Here is a 25,364-nt window from a genome sequence, read left to right on the forward strand (position 1 = left end):
GACATGGTGGCCTGAAGGTGCCAACACCATTTACAGAGTTAACAGGCATAATCGTGTCACCACACGGGTGTGACCTGCCATGGAAGGGGAGTGGCCAGCGGAGGCCGAATGCCAAACTTATGGATGATATTTTTTTTAACCCTCTCTCTTACTTAACAATTTTACTGCTGTTTTATTGATGTTTTAGCTCCTATCACTCAGTGATGGTCAGTGTAAGATTCCAGAGATTCTCTAAGCAGACACTTCATGATCCCTCTGTGCTGTGAGATGCTGTGTACTGACCATGTGCTTAGATTATTAGGACCCAGGGTTTATATACACTTTCTATTAGCTTCTGAACATTTGTTAGTATCTGACACAAGATGAGACAGATCAGAGATAAGAGATTCATGAGATGGATATAAGATCCAATGACACTCTCAGCTCTGCTCTCTCACCTAATCAATAAAACACAGTCAACTCTGCTATAAAGACCTTATCTTGCCTGTAGCTAGTAGAGTAAGTCTCTGCACACTGCTGCTTGCTGGCAGGAAGTGCCTATGTCTGAGCTGGTCTTGTAATCTAGGGGAGAGGGGCAGTAGGCAAAGCGCAGTGCAGTGTGCCGAAAGGAGAAGCTATTCATGAGTGCAGACAGGAGAAGCTATTCATGAGTGCAGACAGAAGAATCTGACGATAGTCAGAGGAATTACGGTTCTATCCAGGAACAACCAAAATTGTAAAGCCAGGAATGATAGAGACAGGTTGGAATTATATATGTGAAATGCTGTATTTTTGTTAATAACATTGAATTCGAGAATCTGTTATTTTGTTATCCTGAGTATATTTAAGAATCTTGTCTTTAAGGTTGCGGATTCTCCATCAAGGTCCCCAACAAGACACTCTGCTATTACAAGGGTATCTTATATATCCCATATATTTTGGAGAAAGGATATCTGTAAGACAACCTTCCTAACATGTCAGCTTAGATACAGAAGCTCAGCTCTATGTATGGTAGATACCAATATTATTAGTTTAGATATAGATTTAGTTCGATGTATGATATCCACAACTTTCCTTACTATGCTTTCCATTAGTGAGGAGAACATGCCTGGAGCCTGCACATCATAAATCTCAGTGCGGAGAATAGGAGAGAAGGATTCACAACACTTAGACTGCCAGACTTGATGGCAGATCAAGGTTTTGTTAGAGGGACCTGGCTAATGGACACAGCCACCACTATGGCCCCTATACCTGCCCTACGTTATGTTAGCCTAGGGAAATTAATTGAACAAGATGTCTTTTAAAATCGGATACAACATGGGAAAGAGACAGATCCACAGAAAGCAATGAGCATGACCTGAACGGTGACATATTTCGGTGGCAGATACATCGAGAACTTTGAAGCCTTTTTCCAAACACTTCCCAAACTACAATAGAAAGGTCACTTGTTCTTGTTTAGAGGTGTCAAAGTGACAGCATAAATGCATAATTTTTACAATGTAGCAAATGAAATTGTTTCCATTTAATTTATTTAAATTATGCATGAAAAACATGCGGCCCGGCTGTCAGCTCGCTCCCGGCTGCTTTCCTGTAAAGTCACTTTTTATACATTCAACATCCTCCCTGTAACATCAGCTGGAAAAGACTCTTTATCTTTTCTGAGGAAATTTGTAATAGTTTGAATGACTAACGTGGCCCCTGTTCAGTCACATAAATAAAAATCTACCATCAAAAATCCATCATGAAAAACCAGGGACACTTAGAGAACATATAAGTGTATGGAGAGGGAAGGGGGAGGAGGGAGCAGGAGTCTATATACTACCCCCAGGTGATCGCCAACCAGCTCTGAGACAGTTGAGAACTAGAGATAGAGCTTACAGAGGGGACAACTGCTATAGAATGCAGTACATAAGGACCAGAAACATTGGACTACTTACCTATGTAAAAATTCTGTAAGGTTAGGTATTCTGTAATGTTACATAGTTTCATAGTTTATATGGTTGAATAAAGACACAGGTCCACCAAGTTCAAACTAGGAAGGGGATGACATCTAGACCCTTCTTCAAGCTTTCTGCTGTCCCTACTGTGACCAGCGCCTGAGCTCGGCTATTCCACAGATTGACAGTTCTCATAGTACAAAAGCCCTGTCGCCTCGGGTGATTAAACCTTGTTTTCTCCAGACGGAGACAGTGCCCCCTCGTCTTTTGATTTGATTTAACCTGGAAGAACTTTCCACCATATTTTTTGTATGGACCATTCATATATTTATATAAATTAATCATGTCCCCTCGTAGTCGTCTCTTTTGGAGACTAAATAAATCTAGTTGTTTTAATCATTCCTCATAACCGAGACCCTCCATACCCCTTATCATCATTGTGGCTCTCTGTCATCCCCTCTCCAGCTCCAGGGCCTCCTTTTTATGGACCGGTGCCCAGAACTGGACGGCATATTCCATGTGAGGCCGAACCAATGCCTTGTACAGTGATAATATTACATCCCCATCCTGAGAGTCCAGACCACTGCTGATACATGACAAGATCTTGCTGGCTTTAGAAGCAGCTGATTGACATTACATGCTGTTATTTAATTTATGATCTACTAGTCAACTGGGTCCTGATAAACAAGGGACTCTCCCAGATTTACTCCCCCAAGGACATATTTTGCCTTTGGATTATTGCCCCCTAGGCGCATAACCTTACATTTATCCACATTGAACCTCATTTGCCAAGTGGATGAACAAACACTCATAGACTGCAAGCAAAATTTCGAAAATTAGAAAAGTTCCAGCCAACTTCAGTTGATTTACCTTAGACAGATAGGCCCCTGCACATGCGGTGATAAGTGCCTGTCCCCCATTGGGTTGTACTCTCACCGATGACCTTTAGTGCCTGCTCCCGTTATTCCTATAACAAATGCCATTAAATTCTCCACCAGGAAACTGTACTTTATGCTGTGCTCATTTTCTGCCGGAACATTATATCAGATCATTTCAAGCTTTGAGAAAATATTTGTTTTAGTTCTTCGCTCTGTTTCTAAGATAATGTCAAACAATGAATAATTGGTACTAAATTATAAATGGAATTTTAAATCCATCTAATTTTTTTCCCATTTCACCGAACCTACAGGCTCCTGCTTCAATATTTGAACGTTCCGGTTTTAGATGCCAGAGCTTTTTATAATCATGCCCTGTGAGTTACTGCAACAGAGAGTCGTATATCTAGATTCTGAGTTTCTTTAAAGGGATATAGGATATAAGCGATAAGAGGAAAATAAATTTAAAGGGAATGAGACAATGCAGTAGTGCAAACAGTATTGTAATAATACCTTTGTGTCTGTTGTTAGTAGCAGCAGGACTGTGAGATTTGGATGTATATTCCAGGATTGTAGATGGACTTATTGAACTAGGGGAATGTTCTCACACTGCTGTGCTGCTGCTCTGAGCAACTGCTGTAGTATACAACCAGAAGCCAGATTTTACATAAAGCAAAGGGGATGGGCTATAGTTCAATATTGAAATCTAAAAGCAAAGCAGTGTAAGGACAATCCTCCAATGCTAATAGTCAAGTCACAATCCTGAAATATAAATTCATCAGCAGTTTAGACATTTTGACACCACACTTAAGGGGAGGTGGATAAATCCCTTCTCAGAAATGAGGAAAACAAATTTTCACAACACATAGGCGTTCCCTACGAACAATGCCAGGAATGTAAAAGTTCACTAAACAAATAAATCTGACTATTACTCTTTCCAACAATGACACCCAACCCCCACCCCCCCGCGCACCCTTGGCCACCAAAAACTAAACCAGTTATCAAAGCTCTTAGACCTTTTTTGGCACTTTCCCAACTTGTCCGATTAGGGGGTGGGGCCTTCAGGGAAATAAGCATGGTCTAGCGAGGAAGGGGAGTGGTTTGCGAAAAATCGTCCGTGCTCCCAAAATTCTGACGCACAGTTTAGACCAACTAAAAGAAGGTCTAAAGTAGTAACCGACAGTCTTATCCTGCACCAGAATTCATCATCACAGTGATAAACCCGGCGAAGGAAAAGACAAGTGTTTTCCAGCTAGAAACTGGCGGAACCTGAGACACATTGTTAAATTCCCCCCATTGTGAGCATTGCCTGTGTAATAAAATATATGTAGGCTGCACACAGATATTGGGGCATATTTATCATACGCTGGCGCACGATTCCCTGGCGCTGCTTATTCGCAGCGGCATACATCAAGAGGCTTCCGCTCTTTTCACATATGAAAGTCGCCAGCGGCAGCGAGTGCGCAGGCGCGGGGACAGTAACGCCCCACGCCGGCCCACTCACGGCCGGCCGCGCCCTCCTTTTGGCCGGCCTCGCCCTCCTTCACGCCCCTTCACGCCCCCCAGGCGTGAAGGTGGCGGATCAGGGCAAATAATCGCAAGTGCTAGCAATAAGCTAGCATTTGCGATTATTTCAGGGCCTCTGCGCCACTATATTATGCACATGTTCACATGTTCTAACACTCAATGTGGTATATGAGTGTCAGAACATGTGAACATGTGCATAATATAGTAAAGGGAAGTACAGGAACACCCCCTATTCCGCCACTGTAAGGAGAAGCACCATTACTTATTACATAATAGCCGCTTTTGGGGAATAGTGCAAGTTAAACCTCACTAGAGGGGAGGTGACTTTATTAAACACATGTCCCAAGCCAAAAAGGATTTCTGAAACTGACCCACTAGTACCAAGAGGGCTAAACAGTGAGTTGGATCTTTTTGCCTTTTAGTTATTAAACACTCACAGATCAATAGCATATTCTACACTACTGACAGTTGTTTTGAATAAGAGCCTAATTAATATTCATTTATGCAAATTAGGAATACCCTAATGTGTTAAACTGGTTTCCTAATAAAACTTAGGTTTTGGGAACGTTGGCCTAAACATTAGTTACAGCCATCTTGAATCACAGTTTACTATTTGGAGCCATGTAAGTCGGATTGGATCTCCCTGAGAAAAGGACAATACCTGTTGGGTAAAGGAAGAAGCACTTATAAGTCCCTGACAAAGACATCCAAGACATTTGAAATGTGTCGCTGTGTATTGTGCAGCTTTCCGTAGCCTATCTAAGGTCACTTCTGGTAGGAAGGAGTGTATCGGAGTCAAGCCACCGGCCGGGGCTCCTCCACTCAAAAAGCATTGTATTACACCTCAGACATTAAACATCAGATTCCCAGCTTAACAAGGACTCTGAGAGACATCTGCTTCCTACTTAACACTGTAAGAACATTAGTTAGGTTTTTTTTGGGACTTGTTCTGTGGGACATTCGTGTTCACGTTAGTATAGGTGTCTTTCACTGCACTCACCTATCACTGGCCCAACAGCACCATCTAATAGAAAAGGGCCTTTATAGAATGTTATAGAATGTCGAGGCTACAATTCCAATGAAAACTTGCACAGTAGGTTCTTTGCAGTGAGCTCCTCCTCCCTCTTAGCTTTTTCAGTGCAGGCCAGTCATTATAGAAACACACATTCCCAACAATCATCATGCGGCCTCCTATCTTTCTCTTTGCCCTGCTGAAGCACAGGGTATTGCTGTCATGCATCTTGCTCTGGTCCGGGCCCAACCTGTGATATCTGCAGCTATATCATAGCGTGCAAGAAGGAGCAAATAGATCCTTCTGCCCCCCTCCCCCACCATCGTTTCTTTCAGCTCTCCACATTACTGAGTGTTGTACCTGTCCGCTCAGAGCCAGGATTCTGGATATGAACATGACGTCACGGGAATTGTTGAAGGACCCTCAATACAACACTATACAAAATATCACATTATCACTGTGTATTGTAACAGCTGTTCTTATTATATAAGTTTTTCTCCTGAAATGCTAGAATGTAAAATATCTGCTTTTCCTTATTGAAGCAAATACTGTCCTAACAATTCCCCCATATTAAGTCTCTTTAGCTGTTCTCCTCCAGATGCAGACACTGGTCCATGGGGAGGTCCCTGACTCTATAAATACTCATTAGGAATGTTCATATGACTCTAGTAAAAGACCTCAGGTGATTGGTGGTCAGTAGTTACTCATAACACATTGGGGGTCATTTACTAAGGGCCCGAATCGCGTTTTCCCGACGTGTTACCCGAATATTTCCGATTTGCGCCGTTTGTACCTGAATTGCCCCGGGATTGTGTCGCACGAGATCGGATTGTGGCGCATCGGCGCCGGCATGCGCGCGACGGAAATCGGGGGGCGTGGCCGAACGAAAACCTGACGTATTTGGAAAAACCGCCGCATTTAAAAACCGAAAAAGTGTCGCTTGGGAAGCGCTTACCTTCACCTGGTCCGAGGTGGTGCATTCCGGCGCGTTCAGATGATTTTCAGCGCAGCAGCGCCACCTGGTGGACGGCGGAGGAACTGCCTTCATAAATCCCGGCCGGACCCGAATCCAGAGCAGAGAACGCGCCGCTGGATCGCGAATGGGCCGGGTAAGTAAATCTGCCCCATTATCTCCTTCCTTAGCATTATTGCCCCCGACGTGATAATGGACTTGCTGAATAGTGAAGAGTTATAGCGTTCCCGATCCCCACCTGGAGTATTTGCAAACTTTATCATGTAATAGGTCAGATGCTTCCACAGCAACTTGCTTTGTACTTGGGAAGAGTTTTGCAAAATTAGCCTTACGCCTGTCAGATTGTCTTGGTTGCTTGGTCTGATTACAAGAGACATGCAGGAGAGAGCAACCCCCCAACCGCACTCACTTTAATCAATCAAAAACTTTATTGCAAAAGTTGACAGTACGGCAAAGTTGTGCTCGTTCGGCTTTGCAGGAGAAGGACAGGTTGTCAGTTTCCTGCAAGGCTATGACTAAAACTTTGCTATTTCCCCTTAATAACTGCTCTTCTTTTCTGTTACAGCCAAATATAATATCATATATCCATAGCATTAAGTGTCAAGTAGAACATTTTGGAAATATTTAGAGTAGAATGAAACATCATTGACGCCGACAATCGTTATACAACATGCCCAAAATAATTAAAGGGGCTTCCAAGATTTCTACTTTGAAAGAAAGATTTCCGGGGAGAGAAAGAAAAAGTGGACCACAAGCTTAAGTGGTCATATGACCACAGTGGCCAATCACAGGAGCAAAAACAGTGAATAATGATATGAGAAGGAGCACCATTTGTTTTTTTCTATCCACCCCAATCCCCCAATATATTTTTATTTTAAACCACAAACCTCCTTGAATTTCAGGATTATGTATACTCTAAGCAATGGACTCTAAGCAAACGCAGCTGTAGACCACAGCTTCAGGGCCCTAATGAAAACTGTTGACTCCTCAAATATCGCACATTTTTGGCATGAGTACATGCTTCTTCATTTGTACTTGTCTGACATTCTGAACTCCACGTCGTCGGGAAGATCGTCTGTATCTAATGCACAATCTAGAATCCTTCGACCAACTTTTTCGATGAAAGGCTCCATCGGCTATAGTAAAAACACTCAACCCAACCTAGGAGACTAGGAGACAGGCCAGCTATTATTAGCATAAAGTGGCCTCCAGAATTATTGGACACAATGATATTTTCTTGATAGAGAGAGATTCATGAAATACACTGTAAACCAAAACAGATATGTCTGGAGGAATCTGGACGTATGTGGGTAGGAGGGGTCTTCAGGAATTATCTGACAATGAGCATTTGGTAAAAGCCATTCACGGTATATGGGCCCCTTAAGACCTGGTATGTCCTATAATTATAATGGATTGAATTATGATATCTAGAAAACCAAGGACATAAAGTGGAATAAAAGATTATGAATAGCTTGAAACCAAGATTGTTCTTTGGTCAAGATTGGACAACATTGGTCAATACTGGACATCGATGAAGGTCAATAGTTATTGGTTTCGTTTCCACAGGACATTAGGACCATGATATGGCTGGTTACAACAATTTTCACTTAGGACCTATAACTCCAGTTAATGGGCAATAGACAAAAATAATAACCAGACGAAAAAGATAAATCCATGTCAGTAAAACGCTCAATAGATGACCTCTTCAAAAAGGTCATACAGTCCTAGTAGAGAGACTACTTCCCACTGGTGGCCCCCACAGCTCTTAATACTTCAAGGGGTCATTACACCCCCTCATTTATACCATTTATACCTACTGCTCTCTATATCAGCTGTCTAATAAAAGTTGAGTTTAGACCCAAACAATATATTCACCATTTGTTCATTAAATTTATCCTGTGTGCCGGATCCTTGGCGGATTTGGGGAATGTGTTTAGCGTTGAGAACTTTTTCAGTAGACTTAATTGTTTCGAATTTTTATCCAACCGTTGGTATGAATAATGTAAAATTTCTTACCATTTAGGACGACTGGTGGACTTCACGACTGGGGACATGCCGTCTCTGTAAAGACTTTTGGTTTTGCTAAAGTTGACAATGTTGAAAATTACTCTCTGGAAGAAAAAAAAAACCCCACAAAAACATTAAACATGAAAATGTGTTCTACTAAAAGTTTTGCTAAATAAGCTTCAAGATGTGACGAGAGTCCAGTGGAGAAACACCGGAAAATGTTGAATATATGTAAAGATCAGACAGAACAATAAGCTCTAAAAGTGAGACATGGCGCTTGCATGATGTTTTGCTGACAGTTGCGTTAAAAGGCGTTTGCGTCGTGTTTACATTGTATTTATGTTTAAGTGGCGCTTGTGTAGCTTTTACACTTACATTTACATGGTGTTGGCATTAAATTTGTGTGGTGTTGGCATCGCATTTATGTCAAATGTGCGCTTAATGTGGCGTTTGCATACTGTTTATAGTGTTTTATAAAACTAAGATACATGTCCCTCTTGAGTATATGTAAAATGTTTGAAAAGACGATCATCAGGTGACACTCATACCGTCCAGACATGCTCAGCCAAGATGAAAGGTATGAAACAACACACCACAATATCAACAAACAATAACTTTGTAGCAACATGTTGCAAACATTCTACGATGCTGAACCTGCCGCTCTCTAAAGTGTTGATATTTATACCAGAAAACACTTTTGTTAAATGTCCCTTCATCCTTGATGTGTTCTACCTGCTAATTTAAGGTTTTTTTTTTTTGCCTTTTCATGATGAGATTAGTGTTTAGAATTTGCAGTTCCATGGAGCAGAGACCGAGGTGGATGTCAGCGCAGTCAGCTGGGCATTTGTTTTTGTAGCTTTGCTTAGTGTGAAAATTATGGATTATGTTACAGCAAAACAGTAAAATGAATGAGCACTCAGGGCACAAATAATAAGTAGTGTAGCTGCGGAGGGTTACGGCAAACATGGAAATCACTAAAGCGTTCTGGGGAAATGTTATGTGGCACTGGTATAACAGCAGAAATGTTTACTATTATGTATGCATAAACTTATAGAACACATTCAATTATTATAAAAATTGCTACATGTTTACGGATTTAACAAATTAAGGGGGTCCTCCAGCAGCTTTGATTATCCAAAGCTGTAGATAGTGTTAGCTATGGATCCAGGAGATCTGTGTAATAATATCTTTAGTAGCAGGACTTCTATATGCATCTATAATAGGATTGTTGCTAGACTCGGAGCACGGTGGTCCACGGTGGTCCTCATCTCTGCCGTAAGAAATGTAGAAATATATATATATATATACATATATATGTACAAGATAGGTTCCATAGGTTTGTTCTTAAGTTGAATTTGTATGTAAGTCGGAACTGTATAGTTTATAATTGTAAACTGTAACAGAATTTGGTCTCTGTGACAATTGGATTTGAAAAATGTTGGATTCCAAGATCATCAATAATTAACAAGCTTATTTGCAGACACCTTTTATAACTGCTACAGCTGATTCGTTTGTAACTAGCGGTCGTCCGTAAGTCGGGTGTTCTTAAGTAGGGGGCCGCCTGTATATATATATATATATATATATATATATATATGTATTTGAATAGATATGAATAGATTGAATGCAGAGATCAAAGAACACAGCAGTGTGAGGAGACGCATCTAGTGCTTCAAGTCCTGCTTCAATCCTGGAATAGACATTTATTGTTGTTTCATATATTAACAAGGGTTTTCTGACGCACAAGTTCTCACTTTAGCATAGTTGAGTGATAAGAGAGCAACAGCCAGCTAAATATATCTGAGAAATAGGGAAAATGTAACACAGTTGTATGAGGGCTTGTTTTTATGGGAGGAGGAGAATTTTGAGACATTTGAAGACTCAAAACTGCAAAGATGCAGCACCTTTGATTAGTTTTTGCAGCACATTTGATTAGCTTTTTGGCAAAAGACACAATAAACAATATTATGACGACCCTTTTAAAGACGATTCCAGAATTATTGGTCGCTCATAATCCAGAACCTTTCAAACTTGGAACAAAAGAGTCGAATCCATAAAGTGACATATTACACGTATCTGTCAGCAACGCGAACATTTCTCTCCAGAACCAAGCTGCGATTGATGGGATCTTTATAGTTCTTTCAAAATTGTTTCCTGTGGGTTATAAATTGTCTCAAAAACAATGTTTATCCAACCTATCGAGCCGCGTCCGGCACAGAAGATGAATTCCTGTTGGAAATCGGTGACAATTGCGTGTAAATACTCTGAAATGCTTAAAGAAAGGAAACATTGTTATGATGCAATTGAAGGTAAATTGCCCAAAGTATCACAGATTGGAACTTGTTTTTATATTTTTGAAAAATAAGTTTGCTGTGAAGAAAACTGAACACGGATGTTTCTTGTGAAAAATAGCACAAGTAAAGTTTCCACATAAGCCGAAGGGGCGCTGCTTCCAACTTAACATATATATATACACTCACCGGCCACTTTATTAGGTACACCTGTCCAACTGCTCGTTAACACTTAATTTCTAATCAGCCAATCACATGGCGGCAGTGCATTTAGGCATGTAGACATGGTCAAGACAATCTCCTGCAGTTCAAACCGAGCATCAGTATGGGGAAGAAAGGTGATTTGAGGCCTTTGAACATGGCATGGTTGTTGGTGCCAGAAGGGCTGGTCTGAGTATTTCAGAAACTGCTGATCTACTGGGATTTTCACGCACAACCATCTCTAGGGTTTACAGAGAATGGTCCGAAAAAGAAAAAACATCCAGTGAGCGGCAGTTCTGTGGGCGGAAATGCCTTGTTGATGCCAGAGGTCAGAGGAGAATGGGCAGACTGGTTCGAGCTGATAGAAAGGCAACAGTGACTCAAATCGCCACCCGTTACAACCAAGGTAGGCAGAAGAGCATCTCTGAACGCACAGTACGTCGAACTTTGAGGCAGATGGGCTACAGCAGCAGAAGACCACACCGGGTGCCACTAGTTTCAGCTAAGAACAGGAAACTGAGGCTACAATTTGCACAAGCTCATCGAAATTGGACAGTAGAAGATTGGAAAAACGTTGCCTGGTCTGATGAGTCTCGATTTCTGCTGCGATATTCGGATGGTAGGGTCAGAATTTGGCGTCAACAACATGAAAGCATGGATGAAAGCCTGCCTTGTATCAACGGTTCAGGCTGGTGGTGGTGGTGTCATGGTGTGGGGAATATTTTCTTGGCACTCTTTGGGCCCCTTGGTACAACGCCACAGCCTACCTGAGTATTGTTGCTGCCCATGTCCATCCCTTTATGAGCACAATGTACCCTGTAACATCTGATGGCTACTTTCAGCAGGATAATGCGCCATGTCATAAAGCTGGAAGCATCTCAGACTGGTTTCTTGAACATGACAATGAGGTCACTGGACTCAAATGTCCTCCACAGTCACCAGATCTCAATCCAATAGAGCATCTTTGGGATGTGGTGGAACGGGAGATTCGCATCATGGATGTGCAGCCGACAAATCTGCGTCAACTGTGTGATGCCATCATGTCAATATGGACCAAAATCTCTGAGGAGCTTCCAGCACCTTGTTGTATCTATGCCACGAAGAATTGAGGCAGTTCTGAAGGCAAAAGGGGTCCAACCCGTTACTAGCATGGTGTACCTAATAAAGTGGCTGGTGAGTGTATATATATATATATATATATAGCCAATATATAGGACTGTGTACAAGGGGTCATGTGGGATTTACAAACATTCACCCAAAATGGAAAAGGGTAAATTAAAAACTAAAATGAAAAACAAACAAAAACCTAGGCTCGCCTCTTTCATGCTACATTGCTTCAGTACTGCTCAGAGGCAGATTAAGACTGCCTTAAAATTCTGAATTTTAAAAGGTTATTCCCACGAAGACAAGATTATTAAATGTACTCAGGATAACAAAATAACACATTTTCTAATTCACTGTTATTAACAAAAATGCAGCATTTCACAGATATAATTCAAACCCGTCTCTATCAGTTCTGCTGTGCACAATTTTGGTTGCCCCTGAACCCGACCCTGAATCATCTGACTTTAGGGTCGGCAGAAATATTGTTCTCCTGTCTGACCCTGCACTGAGCTCCTCTCTGCCTCCAGCCCTCACCCTGCATTCCAGGACGAGCTCACACACAGACACTGACTTCCTGCCAACAAACAACAGCAGCATCCTGAGGAGAGTAAAGGTACAAGCTACAGGCAGATAAGGACTTTATCCAGGGGATGAGAGGGAAGCATATAGTAGAGCTGACAGATGTAATGGCTGTGATAGTAGAGCTGAAAATCATCATATCATCTCTGATCTGTCTCATCTCTCTTCCTAAGTGTCAGATACTAGTGAACGTTCAGAAGCTAGATGAAAGTGTATATAAACCTGGACCCTGGTAATCTAAGCACATTGTCAGCTCACAACATCTTACAGCACAGAGGGATCATGAAGTGTCTGCTTAGAGAGTCCCCGCTCACACTCTTACACCTACCATTACTGAGTGATAGGAGCTAAAACAGCAATAAAACTGAGTAAAATTATAAAGTAAGGGGTTATAAATGATCTTTAATGTGTAAACATCCCAAGGGGGTGGAGAATTTTCTTTCATGGGCAAACCCCTTTAAGGAATAATTAGCTATTACTTTTTATTCCTTACACTAATTTGTACTGGGATAGTTTAGCCTTGACTGGTTTCTATGGTCATACTAGAAAATACTCCAATACAGTATTTTTCTAGTCTTTAAGAAGGTCTGTACACATCTCTTTAAATCGATAAGATATTCTGCAAGATGTACAATAGTACAGCAATGTTTACCAAAAACATGTTTACTTATTTAAGGATAAAAAATAGGGCAAAATGATAAGATTCCAAGTTTCAAAAAGCAGCGAGCTCAAAAATCAGTAAATATCTTCCGGGTTGATATCAGCAACATCACTTTAGTTCTTACACAGGTCTTCATGAATAACCCAAGATATTCTCTGTGATCGGCTCTGATCGTGTAGTGGTCATCATGGATTATTGAATAGCCGATGCTGAAAATATAACAGACTACATTTACTGCATTGCACTGTAGGACCGACATGGTTCATGTATATAGAGCCTCAGAGTCAAACTGGACAGTCGAGAATTTTTTTTTAACTAAATTTTTTATCTGTTCATGCTCATAATTGAGGACATCTACACCTACAGTCATGTGAAGATGACTCTCTGAATGTTTTGATCAATGTATACCCATTTTGGATTCATGCTTTCTGGTCCCTCTACTTTGGGTCCTGAGAGACCAACCTTTATGTGCTTTATTCAATGTACATTTACTCCATGTTCCTCTTAATAAAGTTCAGTATCGGACTGGGTTTCCTTAGGCCCACCAGAGAAAATCAATCTGGGGGCCCATTCTTCATTATCCACCAGGAAATATACTCTAACTGCCTTCAAATTGTGTTGTTGTTTTTTATGGACCTCTGGTGTTCAGTATTGGGTTGGGCCAGGGCCCACCGGGGGATCCTCTGGTACTCTGGTGGGCCACTCCGACACTGATAAAGTTTATTGTTGATTTTTTTTAAAAAAGTATTTATTTTTAGAGATGTCGGCTAAGACCGTTTTATCAATCGTTTGCAACGATTTTTCAAAATACCATAGGTTTTGGTCCGAATAAATTCAAACCAATGTTGCTCCAGGAAATAAGTACATAGCTCCTAAAGTCCTTCTAAACTCAGACATTTTATGAGTAGCTTCTATTTCATTTAGTTAATAATTTACAATTTTGTTAATTTTCTCTTGCTCATCGACGCTTTAATCTCTGTAATGATTGAGAGCAGTTGGTAGCCGCCATTTTAAAAGATTTATCCAAAGCGTAGCAGAAAGATCCAAATTTTAGCATCCATCCAGCACATGTGTAAGAGTGGTCATAAACAATGCATGAAATTGGTCAACAATAAGAACCTTGCTTTTCAAGCAAATATTAACCAGCTGCATTACCATTTATAGACACTAGAGGGCTCACTGAGGTGATCAGTCTCAATGATTCCCATTATATCCTTAGGAGGTTTAATTTGCAAGTACACTGCATTGGCAGGGGTGTTGCAGATGTTTCTTTACAAGTTTGTTTGGTTTCTCTTTTGTAAATGCTTCTCCTCCCACTTACTAGAGACTTGTGTCTTTCAGAGAAATACAACAAAGAAGCGCCTTGCCGTTTTAGCTAGTGTCTCATATCTCTGTATGTGTCATCATAACACTTATGTAACCTAGGCTGCTTCTCTGATGGCTCTCTCTGCACATGGAAAAAAGAGACCTGCAGAGAGTGTGGGAAGACACAACTACAGAAGAGAAACCAAGCTCAATTTTTAATGAAAACATATTGGAAAAATATTTCTAATCCATAATCCACTTGCCTTTAAGTTTTATTCGTGCTCATCCTAATTACAATTATCCAAATCCAATAAATCCAAATTATTTTCCCTTCCTGATTTTCTTCTTACTCCCTGCAGGGTCTGTCGAGAACTTTGAAGATTTAGGTTCCTGAACCCAGATTTCAGCTAGAAGCTCAGGTTCTGTGATCCAGCTCAATCCGGAAATGCTGATTGATGGGCAGATGGTTGATGTTTGAGTAAGGGCTTTTTCACATTGCCGTTGTTTTTCATGTCCGTGGTTCAGTGATTTCCACGGATGCCTCACAAAGCCATTGATTTCTATGGGTGTTTTCACATTGGCTTGTATTTTCCTGATCCGTTGTCCATGGCAAAAATTATGAAGAAAAATGTTTATTTTTTTCACTGCTGCGAATCACGGAAGGCAATAAAAGTCTATGGGGCAGATTTACTTACCCGGCCCATTCGCGATCCAGCAGCGCATTCTCTGCGCTGGATTCGGGTCCGGCCGGGATTCATTAAGGTAGGTCCTCCGCCGTCCACCAAGTGGCACTGCTGGGCTGAAAAGCATCGGAACGCGCCGGAATACACCGAGCCGGGCTGAGTGAAGGTAAGTGCAAGCTCCTCAACAGATTTTTTTTTTAAATGCGGCGGTTTTTCCGAATTAGTCGGGTTTTCATTCGGCTACACCCCCTGATTTCCGTCGCGTGCATGCCAGCGCCAATGCGCCACAATCCGATCGTGTGCGCCAAAATCCCGGGGAAATTCAGGGGAAATCGGCGCAAATCGGAAATATTCGGGTAACACGTCGGGAAAACGCGAATCGGGCCCTTATTAAAATAACCCCCAATGGGTTCACAAAAAAAAACCCTTTAAAACATCCTTTTTTTTACTGATGAGGCTGAAAAACCAGGTGTGATGTTTTCAAAGCCATGTGAAACCGAAAAACGGGACACAACGGAGACAAAACACAACAGATGCACAACTGAAGCAAAAATTAATGCCAATGTGAAAGAGCGCTAAGGCTCACGGGCCAGAGGCATTTAAAGGGTCAACACCCACCATCGTTGCCAGAGCCTAACTTTTTTCCAAGGTGCAGCCGAACTTACAGAACCCGAATCGATCCGTTCATCGCTAATCACTAGCCAAAGGTCCTTACAGCCTATTTTGCTTTTTTTTGCCTTTAGAAAGCCCTGACAAGTTGATATTGAATATATTTTTCGATGGATGTTTTTTTCTGGAAAACTTTTTGATGGCGTAATATGGCATCCTTGTACGTTGGAGGTCCGATCTTCAAAAGTTTTTGATTTCGAGAGGTTGAGATACTTCATGTTCCACTGGATGTCTTCTAACATCATAACCATAGAAGATCTCCCATATGCTTGAGGACTTAGTGACATAGGAGAAGAACTTTCAAGTTTTTCTATGTTAAAAAAACTATTTTGCTTTAGTGTCAGAAGAGACGCACCTTTAAATGGACTTTGCTTTAATAGGGGAACATCTGCAGAGCAGGTGTTCAGCATGCTGCGATAAAGCATTAAGACCGTATGCATCATCAGATTTGCTCACAACTGACTTTCTCTGCTGTGTTTTCACATCAGGCTAAATTTAGTCCGGTAATTGCTTTTTGGATCAGCCATAAAATGTTCACGGAAGAAACAAGAATCTTGCACATTCCTTTTATCACCGAGTCCAAAAGTCAGGACAGGAAATTCAAACTTCTATGCCCTTTCCTTTAAGTACGTGTGGGAGGCTGCGGAAAGTTAATTACATCACACAAACTCTTGCAATTTGGAACGAGTGCTTTGCATCTCAAGTAGCGTTAAAGGTAAGACGAGACAACTGCCAGAAAGTGGACTCGTACATCTGGAAACATCGAGGCAAATCGGGAAATTATAAATGATTTTTTTTTGGCCAGTAACTTTTTCAGTTTTGGTTCTTTTAGATATAGACTAGTGATACTCATTCGCATTTAAGAGATCCAGTTACAGGTAATACTCTGTGGGGGATGAAATATGCAAATTAGCTCTCCACCAGATGGACAAAAACAACCTCATTTTAAATCGAAACAGACATCCCTCTGTTAAAGGGATATGGAAAGAATTTAGCAATAGCCGTTTACAGGTGGTGTCTTGTTTTTTTTCCTTCATGTGTTGAGCCAATTTGCATATTTTTAGAAAAAGAGTACAAAATGTCCCCGTTAAAGGGGTGTCCTCACTATAGACACTTATCCTTTGGAAACTTGTTTGCTGGGGCTCAATCACTGGGTCCCTCAGCCCCCAGGATTCCTCAGGGTTCCGGACTGCCCCATGTGACACATTAAGGCAGATTTACTTACCCAGTCAATTCGCGATCCAGCAGCGGGTTCTCCGTCTCTGATTCGTGTCTTCCGGCGATTCACTAAGGTAGTGCGCCTGATGTCCACCAGGTGTCGCTGCTGCACTGAAGTCCGTCGGAGTTCACTGAAGTTCACCAAGCTAGCCCGGGTGCAGGTAAGTGCGTGTCAAGCGACACATTTTTTTTTAAAAAATACGGTGGTTTTTCTGAATCCGTCAGGTTTTCCGATGGCCACGCCCCCTCCCATTTCCGTCGTGTGCATGCCGGCGCCGATACGCCACAATCCAGTCACGTGCGCCAAAAACCCAGGGCAAATCAGGGAAAATCGTTGCAAAACGGTAATATTCGGTAATATTAACCCGACGGAAAAACGCGATTCCGGCCCTTAGCAAATGACGCCTATTGATGTACATGCTTGGCCAACACTCTCTTCACTTCTATGTGACCTCCCGGTTGGGAGAAGTTACATGGCAGTCAGTGCATTTTTGGTCAAGCATTCACACCCCAATTTCATTTATTAATAGAGGACCCCAAATCTTGTCTTGTATTAATCAGTCAGTTATCCCCTTTATTGTGCCTTAGGGAAATATGTTATTGGACACTTGGGACTTCACCCGATAAATTGAAGAACAACATAGAATGTCAGCTCCTACACACCAGGCCTACACAAACAGAAGAAGGTTGGACTTCTGAATACATTCTATAATTCATCTATTATTCATGTAATCATGTAAATGGTGATGAGGTCAATGGTGGGCAAGTCATCACTTCCAGAAGAATCTCATCAAAGAGGTTCCAGAAACTAAGCTGATATCTCCTTTGGATGAAGGTTTGCTCAAATCTTCCTGTCTCTTCATGTTATCCCAGATACATTTTTGGGCAGTATATCATTATTAGAGATGAGCTGACCTGAACACAGACTTCAACCAAAAGTTTGGGTAATTGTTCAACTCATCACACGATGCTGACACTTATCGCGGGTGTAAACTCTTTAAATGTTGGTGTAGCGTGTGTGCCACCATCTTCCCTAGGATTGCATCATTGGGGAGGGGTGATCCGCTAGATGATGGCAGCACATTTAAGCAGTAACCCCTGTGATTGGTTCCAGCAGCAATTGCGGGTGTTACCAGTAGGGATGAGCATTCAGGTTTAAGTTTGGGTTGGACCCAACCCAAACTTTTACGGATCAGCTCATCCCTAATCATTATCAACATTGGGGATTATTTACTAAGGGTCTGCGGATCGCATTTCCATCAGACTTCCAAACGTTTTCTGGATTTGCGCCGCTGTGACAGGTATTTAGAAGGGGATTATAATGCATGCGATCAGATTTTGGAACAGTGGTGCCGGGTTTCATGAGACAGAAATCAGGGGGCGGGCCGGCAGATGAGCCGACTGATTTGGACTGAGTGCGGGATTTAAGATTAAAATTGTGTCGCAACCAATGCACTTACATGCACCACTGAAAAGTTGGTGTACTCTGTCGGACCTGAGCGGGGAAGCGACACATGTAGGGTATCGGGCGCACAATCTTAGTGAATGGCGGCACAGTGCATTATCATCGGACAATGCACTTTTGGGAACTCCTACTGACGGGTAAGTAAATGTGCCCCATTATCTTTGATGTCCAAGGCAAATAAAGTACCACTAATTAAAACATTTGTAAAATATTAACAAAACGAATAGGAGCATTTCATGAAAAATCCGTGTTTTAGTAGACTGGAGGGGGTTGTATACCAATTTCCTGGACTCCTGGACCTGAATCAAATCTTTTCCGAAATTCGACAAAAGCTTCTACATGATGATTCGCTCATCTGTAGTAATAATCCTAGACGCTTACATTGTTTGGACTACCAACTATGCTATGGATAAGAGATTATGCCTGCATTTGATACGTGTGTACGAATATGAATGTGCCCTGCTGCTTCAGGGTCTTGATCAAGCCTATGTGGGGGCCGCATATTCCAGTACAATTGCTGTACATTAGGGGATGTTACCTGCAGGACAAGCGGTGGCCTGCTGGTCGGTTAATCGCCAGCACCTGTGTCTTGTTAACTGCACAGCAGCAATTTCTTGTGTTTTTATGAGAAGGTTTACAGTAATGAAAGAAATATAAAATGCTCTGTAATATTGATCCCGCTCATTAAACAGCTGGAAGCAAAGGCAGGAGCCGGCTATAGCAAACGCTCATCCTGAGGTCAAGTCAGTCTGGGAGCCGTGTGCACATCCTCTGGCTGGTTATACCGTAATATTTTGTGGTTGTACACATGGAGAACAAAAATATAGGAAGAAAGATGGAATCATAATTTCTGGCGTAATAATCGCAATTCCTTATGAACCACCAGGGGTTGAGATTATTTCCCCCTCTAAGCCACTTCCACGCAAAGTAGGAGGTGGCCCGGTGCAGGGCATTCCTGCCATTGCCTGGACACTCGCTATAGCCTATGCCTGTCGAGGCTTAAACGGGCACATGTAATAGAAGAATCTATGCCAGACCAGAACCCCCTGATATTCCCGTCATAGATGAGGGGCGGGGCTTATAACATTGCAAGCTCATGCCTCCTCACTGCTATCTGAATGGTAACTCTGATCTGCAATAGGTGTCTGGTTCTGCCATTAACCTTAGTCAAGTCTCTTTTATGGTTTGGAGTTAAAGGTTTTTAAAGGGATTTTCCAGTAATTCTGTAGAAAAGAAGCAGGAGATACCCTGTCGTGCCAAGTCATGGGGTCCACAATCCATGGCCTCCTCAGACAACAGACTTCTCTTGTGACATCAGAGGAAGTGACATCCCATGGCCCAAGAAGACCATTGATAGGTTGCAGCTGGTCCCGGAAGCCCAATCACATGTGATAGATCAGAAGTAACAAGCACAATACAGAATTTAGAAGTTGAAGTAGGGTACCTAAACACTTTTGGGGGGGTGGGTGTTACCATCCCATGGAGAATTCCAGAATTCCTTAAAAAACCTTTTAATTACAGAATAAAGTCTGATACCTAATTTCCTGTACTAGTCATATAGATCTTCTCAATGAGAGGTAGAACCTCATTGGGGACTCTGATACCAAATAGGTCTCTGCTTTGGCCAATAACTTTTGTGATGTCTTCAGTCTCCTTTTTGGCAAATTGATTTACTGGATAGTTAATTATAGGTCCAGATTTCCCAAGGTCATTAATTTGATCATTGGTATTTGAGCAAAACCACTCGGACCAGGAATTAAACAAGATATGTTTCTGCATCAGTGTCACTACTGCATTCTCAAGGTATGTTTGGTACACAATGCATAAAAACAAATGGTAGATTTCCTTTAAGACATCCCAGTCTTGGGGTCTGTAGCACAGAGAATTATGCTTCTGGTGTAAATTTAAAGAATCACCTTCAGAACAAATCACCTTAAGAACCCCTCATTTACATAACCCGTGGACCGTCGGACTCTTCATACATTATTAGTTTACGTTGTTCTTTGTTCGTTGCAGTAGGACTGGAAATAAAATCCACAAGTTTGTCACATTTTTTTCCTTGAATAGCCAAAAAAGTTTTAAAACGAGCTGCAGCGAATGTCAGAGCAAAGTAGAGGAAGGAGGTGACACTATTTGGGAAGTCAATGAAGTGAGAAAATGGATTGAACTGTAGAAAGTGAGCGATAATGGCAGAATATGGGAAAAAAAACCTCCACAGCAGAACACACTAAATCAAAACCCCGGCTTAATTATTCCTCCTCTAAAAGTATCTCAATTAAATTTACTCATTAAAACTAGATGCAGCATTTTTTTTTCTTGAATACTCATAAAAAATAATAAGTTATTGAGGATCTCAACATGACTGATTACAGAAAGAGAAAAATGGGGATTGTGAAATAATTATGGAATCTTTGTGTGCAGAAAGTTTCTTTCTGCTGACAAAAAGGGAAAGATACTTTATGGATTAAAGGGATGGGTTACAATAATGAATGGAAAGCGTGACCCTTTAAATCCATCATGATAAACCAGGGACATTACTCATAGATCCTGCCTTCTAAAATCAACTTTTAAAAGTACATGCAGTCCCCTACTTAAGAACACCCGACTTACATACGACCCCTAGTTACAAACGGACCTCTGGATATTGGTAATTTATTGTACTTTAACCTTAGGCTACAATAATCAGCTGTAACAGTTATCACAGGTGTCTGTAATGAAGATTTATTGCTAATCCTGGTTTTTATGACAGTACAACATTTTTAAAATCCAATTGTCACAGAGACCGAAAAATTTTTTGACTGGGGTTACAATAATAAAGTATACAGTTCCGACTTACATACAAATTCAACTTAAGAACAAACCTACAGAACCTATCTTGTATGTAACCCGGGGACTGCCTGTATACAATTGAGCCTGAAGGCTTTTTGCAGCGTTACCATAGCCCCTCAGTGCTGTAGCTTCACAGACCGTTACACTGTGCACATGAGCACTACCCCTCTCCCACTGTGTGAGATTACAGCAGGCAGAGGGAGGGGAAAGTGCTGAGGGAGCAGGGAGAGGGTGAGACAATGTAGCAGATTGTGAAGCTACATCAAAGAGTAGTTCTGGTGATACCCCAAGGACCCTCAGCATAGTCGTAAAAGTTAATTTTAGAAGGAAGGAGGCCATGGATAACAAAAATAAGTAGATCACCATAGTCCCCGTGCCTGGATGTATGGTGCCCCTGTTTTATCGTGATGGATTTAAAGGGTGTAGGTCCATCCCTACATCTATCAGTGTCCATGGTTTATCACAATGAAATTTGATGGTAGATTTCCATTACCTTATCCACTATCCATAAACAGCCCATGAACAAAATCCCAACTAAGTGGAACCCCCACTGATCACAAGAACAGGACCCGAAGCATGGGGATCCTGTTCTTTCTAATTGGTGGAGCTGCAGGACCAGCATGCATCCAGTTGCTCCATTAATTAGTATTGGGCAGCCACAAAAATGATAAGGGGTATGGAGGGTCTCAGTTATGAGAAGAGATTAAAACAACTAGATTTATTTAGTCTGGAAAAGAGACGAGTAAGAAGGGAGACAATTAATTTATATAAATATATGAATGGTCCATAAAAAAAATATGGTGATAAATTGTTCCGGATTAAATCCAGGGGCACTGGGGGCACTGTCTCTGTCTGGAGAAAACAAGGTTTAATCACCAGAGGCGACAGGGTTTTTTACTGTAAGAAGTGTCAATCTACGGAATAGCTGAGCTCAGGCGCTGGTCACAGCAGGGACAGCAGAGAGCTTCAAGAAGGGTCTAGATGCCTTTTTACACCTAAATAACATTGATGGTTATGTTATATAAAATTGTTTCCCATAAATCTCTTCCTCATCCAATCCCTTCCTTTCCTTGGTTGAACTTGATGGACAAGTGTCTTTTTCCAACCGTATAAACTATGATACTATGACACTATGAATTATCTTTAATTTTCTTCTGAAAGGAAATTAGTTTTTTCGTCAGTAAGACACATTTATCTTTTATTCCGGATCTGCTAAATGTCGCAAATGACATTTATTATTCCAAATTGTCTAATATTCACAATTTATTGGTCCAAAAAACAACAGACGAAACCATACTTAAGGAAAACTTAGAAAATGGAAAGAAGTGACTTGAGACATCTGTGCGACATTTTTGAGACATTTGTAACAAATGTCTCAAGAAGAGATCTGAAAAAAAAAACATCTAACACAAGGAAAAAGTGAGATATAAATAGATGAGATAAATGACCCCCTTGGAGTGTTGAAAATTTCAGGTCACAGCGCTCCGCTTGAGTCTTCCAGAGCAAGAGGTCCTCAAATGGTCGACTTCTCTATTGATTGGGTGAGTAGTCTAACTATGGTTTGTAAACCAGATAACCCCTCGAAGTCTCCTGCATTAAAGTTTGGCCAAAAAGCTCAAAGTTTGTAGAATAACTTTTATTACAATGTTCCTAGTACCTTCTGCTCCGGAGTCAGACCATCTCCACCTCTGTTCCAGGACAGGTCCCCTGGAGAGCTCCATATTTAGCGCTGGAGATGAAGCCAGTGGAGTGTTCCTGCAGATTAATATCCGTGGCGGTGATCAAGGTGCTCTACAACCTGACTGATCGCGCCCCCTATGGAAGAGTGCGACGCTCCCCACATCCTAATCCTAATTTGCCCTTTTATGTTGAGCCCAAGTCTCATGTGATACATTTGTTTTCATTCTATCTGTGAACCTGCTGCTCCGCGTACCTTTAATATTATCCACTGACCTAAAGGGATGGGACTGCGCCGAGGAGGATGAGATTGGCAAAGACTAAGCGTTCATTACGTTGGGGAGGGTCAGGAAGAGTCAGATCTCTCTCCTGTATATCGGAGAATAAAAGGAACACTTAATAGTCATAAGTATATAAGGGGATGATCAACAAAGCAATGAATCAGGAGGAATACGAGTGTCACAAAATGCTACTCCCTTCATACCAAAGGAATAATGGTTATTTCAGGAGAATGTACACAATGTACAATCTGCTCAGCTCCTCCTGCTCTATAACATGCTGCCTGCAGATAGGACATTATGTACAATGTGCTTAGCCCCTCCTGCCCTATATCATGCTGCCTGCACAGGGGATACTACATACAATCTGCTCAGCTCCTCCTGCTCTATAATATGCTGCCTGCAGATCGGACACTATGTACAATATGCTCTGCTCCTCCTGCTCTATAACATGCTTTTTGCACATAGGACACTATGTATAATCTGCTCAGCTCCTCCTGCTCTATAACATGCTGCCTGCAGATAGGACACTTTGTACAATCTGTGCAGCTCCTCCTGCTCTATAACATTCTGCCTGCAGATAGGACCCTATGTACAATCTGCTCTGCTCCCCCTGCTCTATAACGTGCTGGCTGCAGATAGGACACTATGCACAATCTGCTCAGCTCCTCCTGCTCTATAACATGCTGCCTGCAGATAGGGCACTGAACAATCTGCTCAGTTCTTAATGCTCTATAACATGCTGCCTGCAGGTAGGACCCTATGTACAATCTGCTCCTCCTGATCTATAACATGATGGCTGCAGATAGGATACTATGTACAATCTGCTCAGCTCCTCCTGCTCTATAACATGCTGCCCGCAGATAGGATACTGAACAATCTGCTCAGTTCTTTATGCTCTATAACATGCTGTCTGCAGATAGGACACTATATACAATCTGCTCAGCCCCTCCTGCTCTATAACATGCTGCCTGCAGATAGGACACTATGTACAATCTGTTCAGCTCCTACTGCTCTATAACATTCTGTCTGCAGATAGGACACTATATACAATCTGCTCAGTTCTTAATGCTCTATCCCTTTAAATCTGAAATATTATTGTAATAGTTGATGTATTTTGCTCTGTAATGATTGTATAGGCTGCTTATACTGTACACGCTTCATAAAACCTGCAGTATGAATGATAGCTGAGGTCTGTAAGGACATGATAGAAGGTGGGTGTTTTATATGTATGCCTATCAACCTGGAGGTAAGTCGTAGAGTAGGTGAACATCGTGTGAAGCAGACAGCAGCTCATTGTCTGACAGGTAAATACATTTGTAAAACAGTCAGAACATGCGGCTTCTCCTGTGATATTCCGCTCTTACATTTCGTGCTTCACATCTTCACCTACATGGAAACCCACACAACCCCGGCCGCCCCGGTAGCGTTACTCACCCCCAGGCATTATTCTGGGGTCTTCAGGAAATAAAAGATTCATCTTTAAGTTACTGCTTTTGAGCCTCCAAAGAGAGAAGATGGGGATTTCTCTGAATTAATCATTCATAGTGAATCCAATGCTCAAAGATAAAGGGAACCCATGACACAGCAGAGGCAATCCAATGGACAGACAGCTTGTTATAGAGCAGGAGGAGCTGAGCAGATAGTACATAGTGTCCTATCTACAGGCAACATGTTATAGAGCAGGAGGAGCTGAGTAGATTGTACATAGTGTCCTATCTACAGGCAACATGTTATAGAGCAGGAGGAGCTGAGCAGATTGTACATAGTGTCCTGTATGCAGGCAGCATGTTATAGAGCAGGAGGAGCTGAGTAGATTGTACATAGTGTTGTATCTGCAGGCAGCATGTTATATAGTAGGAGGAGTTGAGCAGATTGTACATAGTGTCCTATCTGCAGGCAGCATGTTATAGAGCAGGAGGAGCTGAGCAGTGTGTACATAGTGTCCTATCTGCAGGCAGCATGTTATAGAGCAGAGGGAGCTGAGCAGATAGTACATAGTGTCCTATCTACAGGCAACATGTTATAGAGTAGGAGGAGCTGAGCAGTGTGTACATGGTATCCTATCTGCAGGCAGTATGTTATAGAGCAGGA

The 25,364-nt window shown here is 41.8% G+C and overlaps 1 protein-coding gene across 1 annotated transcript in view; it reads right to left on the reverse strand.

Annotated features, from left to right (window-relative positions):
• AGBL4 (AGBL carboxypeptidase 4) overlaps window positions 1-25,364 on the reverse strand; it is a 1,134,440-nt gene that overhangs the window by 685,797 nt on the left and 423,279 nt on the right. The window contains exon 4 of the mRNA XM_072127046.1: window positions 8,320-8,414. Coding sequence (XP_071983147.1) covers window positions 8,320-8,414 — 95 coding nt within the window. The remainder of the gene's footprint in view (window positions 1-8,319; window positions 8,415-25,364) is intronic.

Source organism: Engystomops pustulosus, chromosome 10 (genome assembly GCF_040894005.1).
Source record: "Engystomops pustulosus chromosome 10, aEngPut4.maternal, whole genome shotgun sequence".
Taxonomy (NCBI): domain Eukaryota; kingdom Metazoa; phylum Chordata; class Amphibia; order Anura; family Leptodactylidae; genus Engystomops; species Engystomops pustulosus.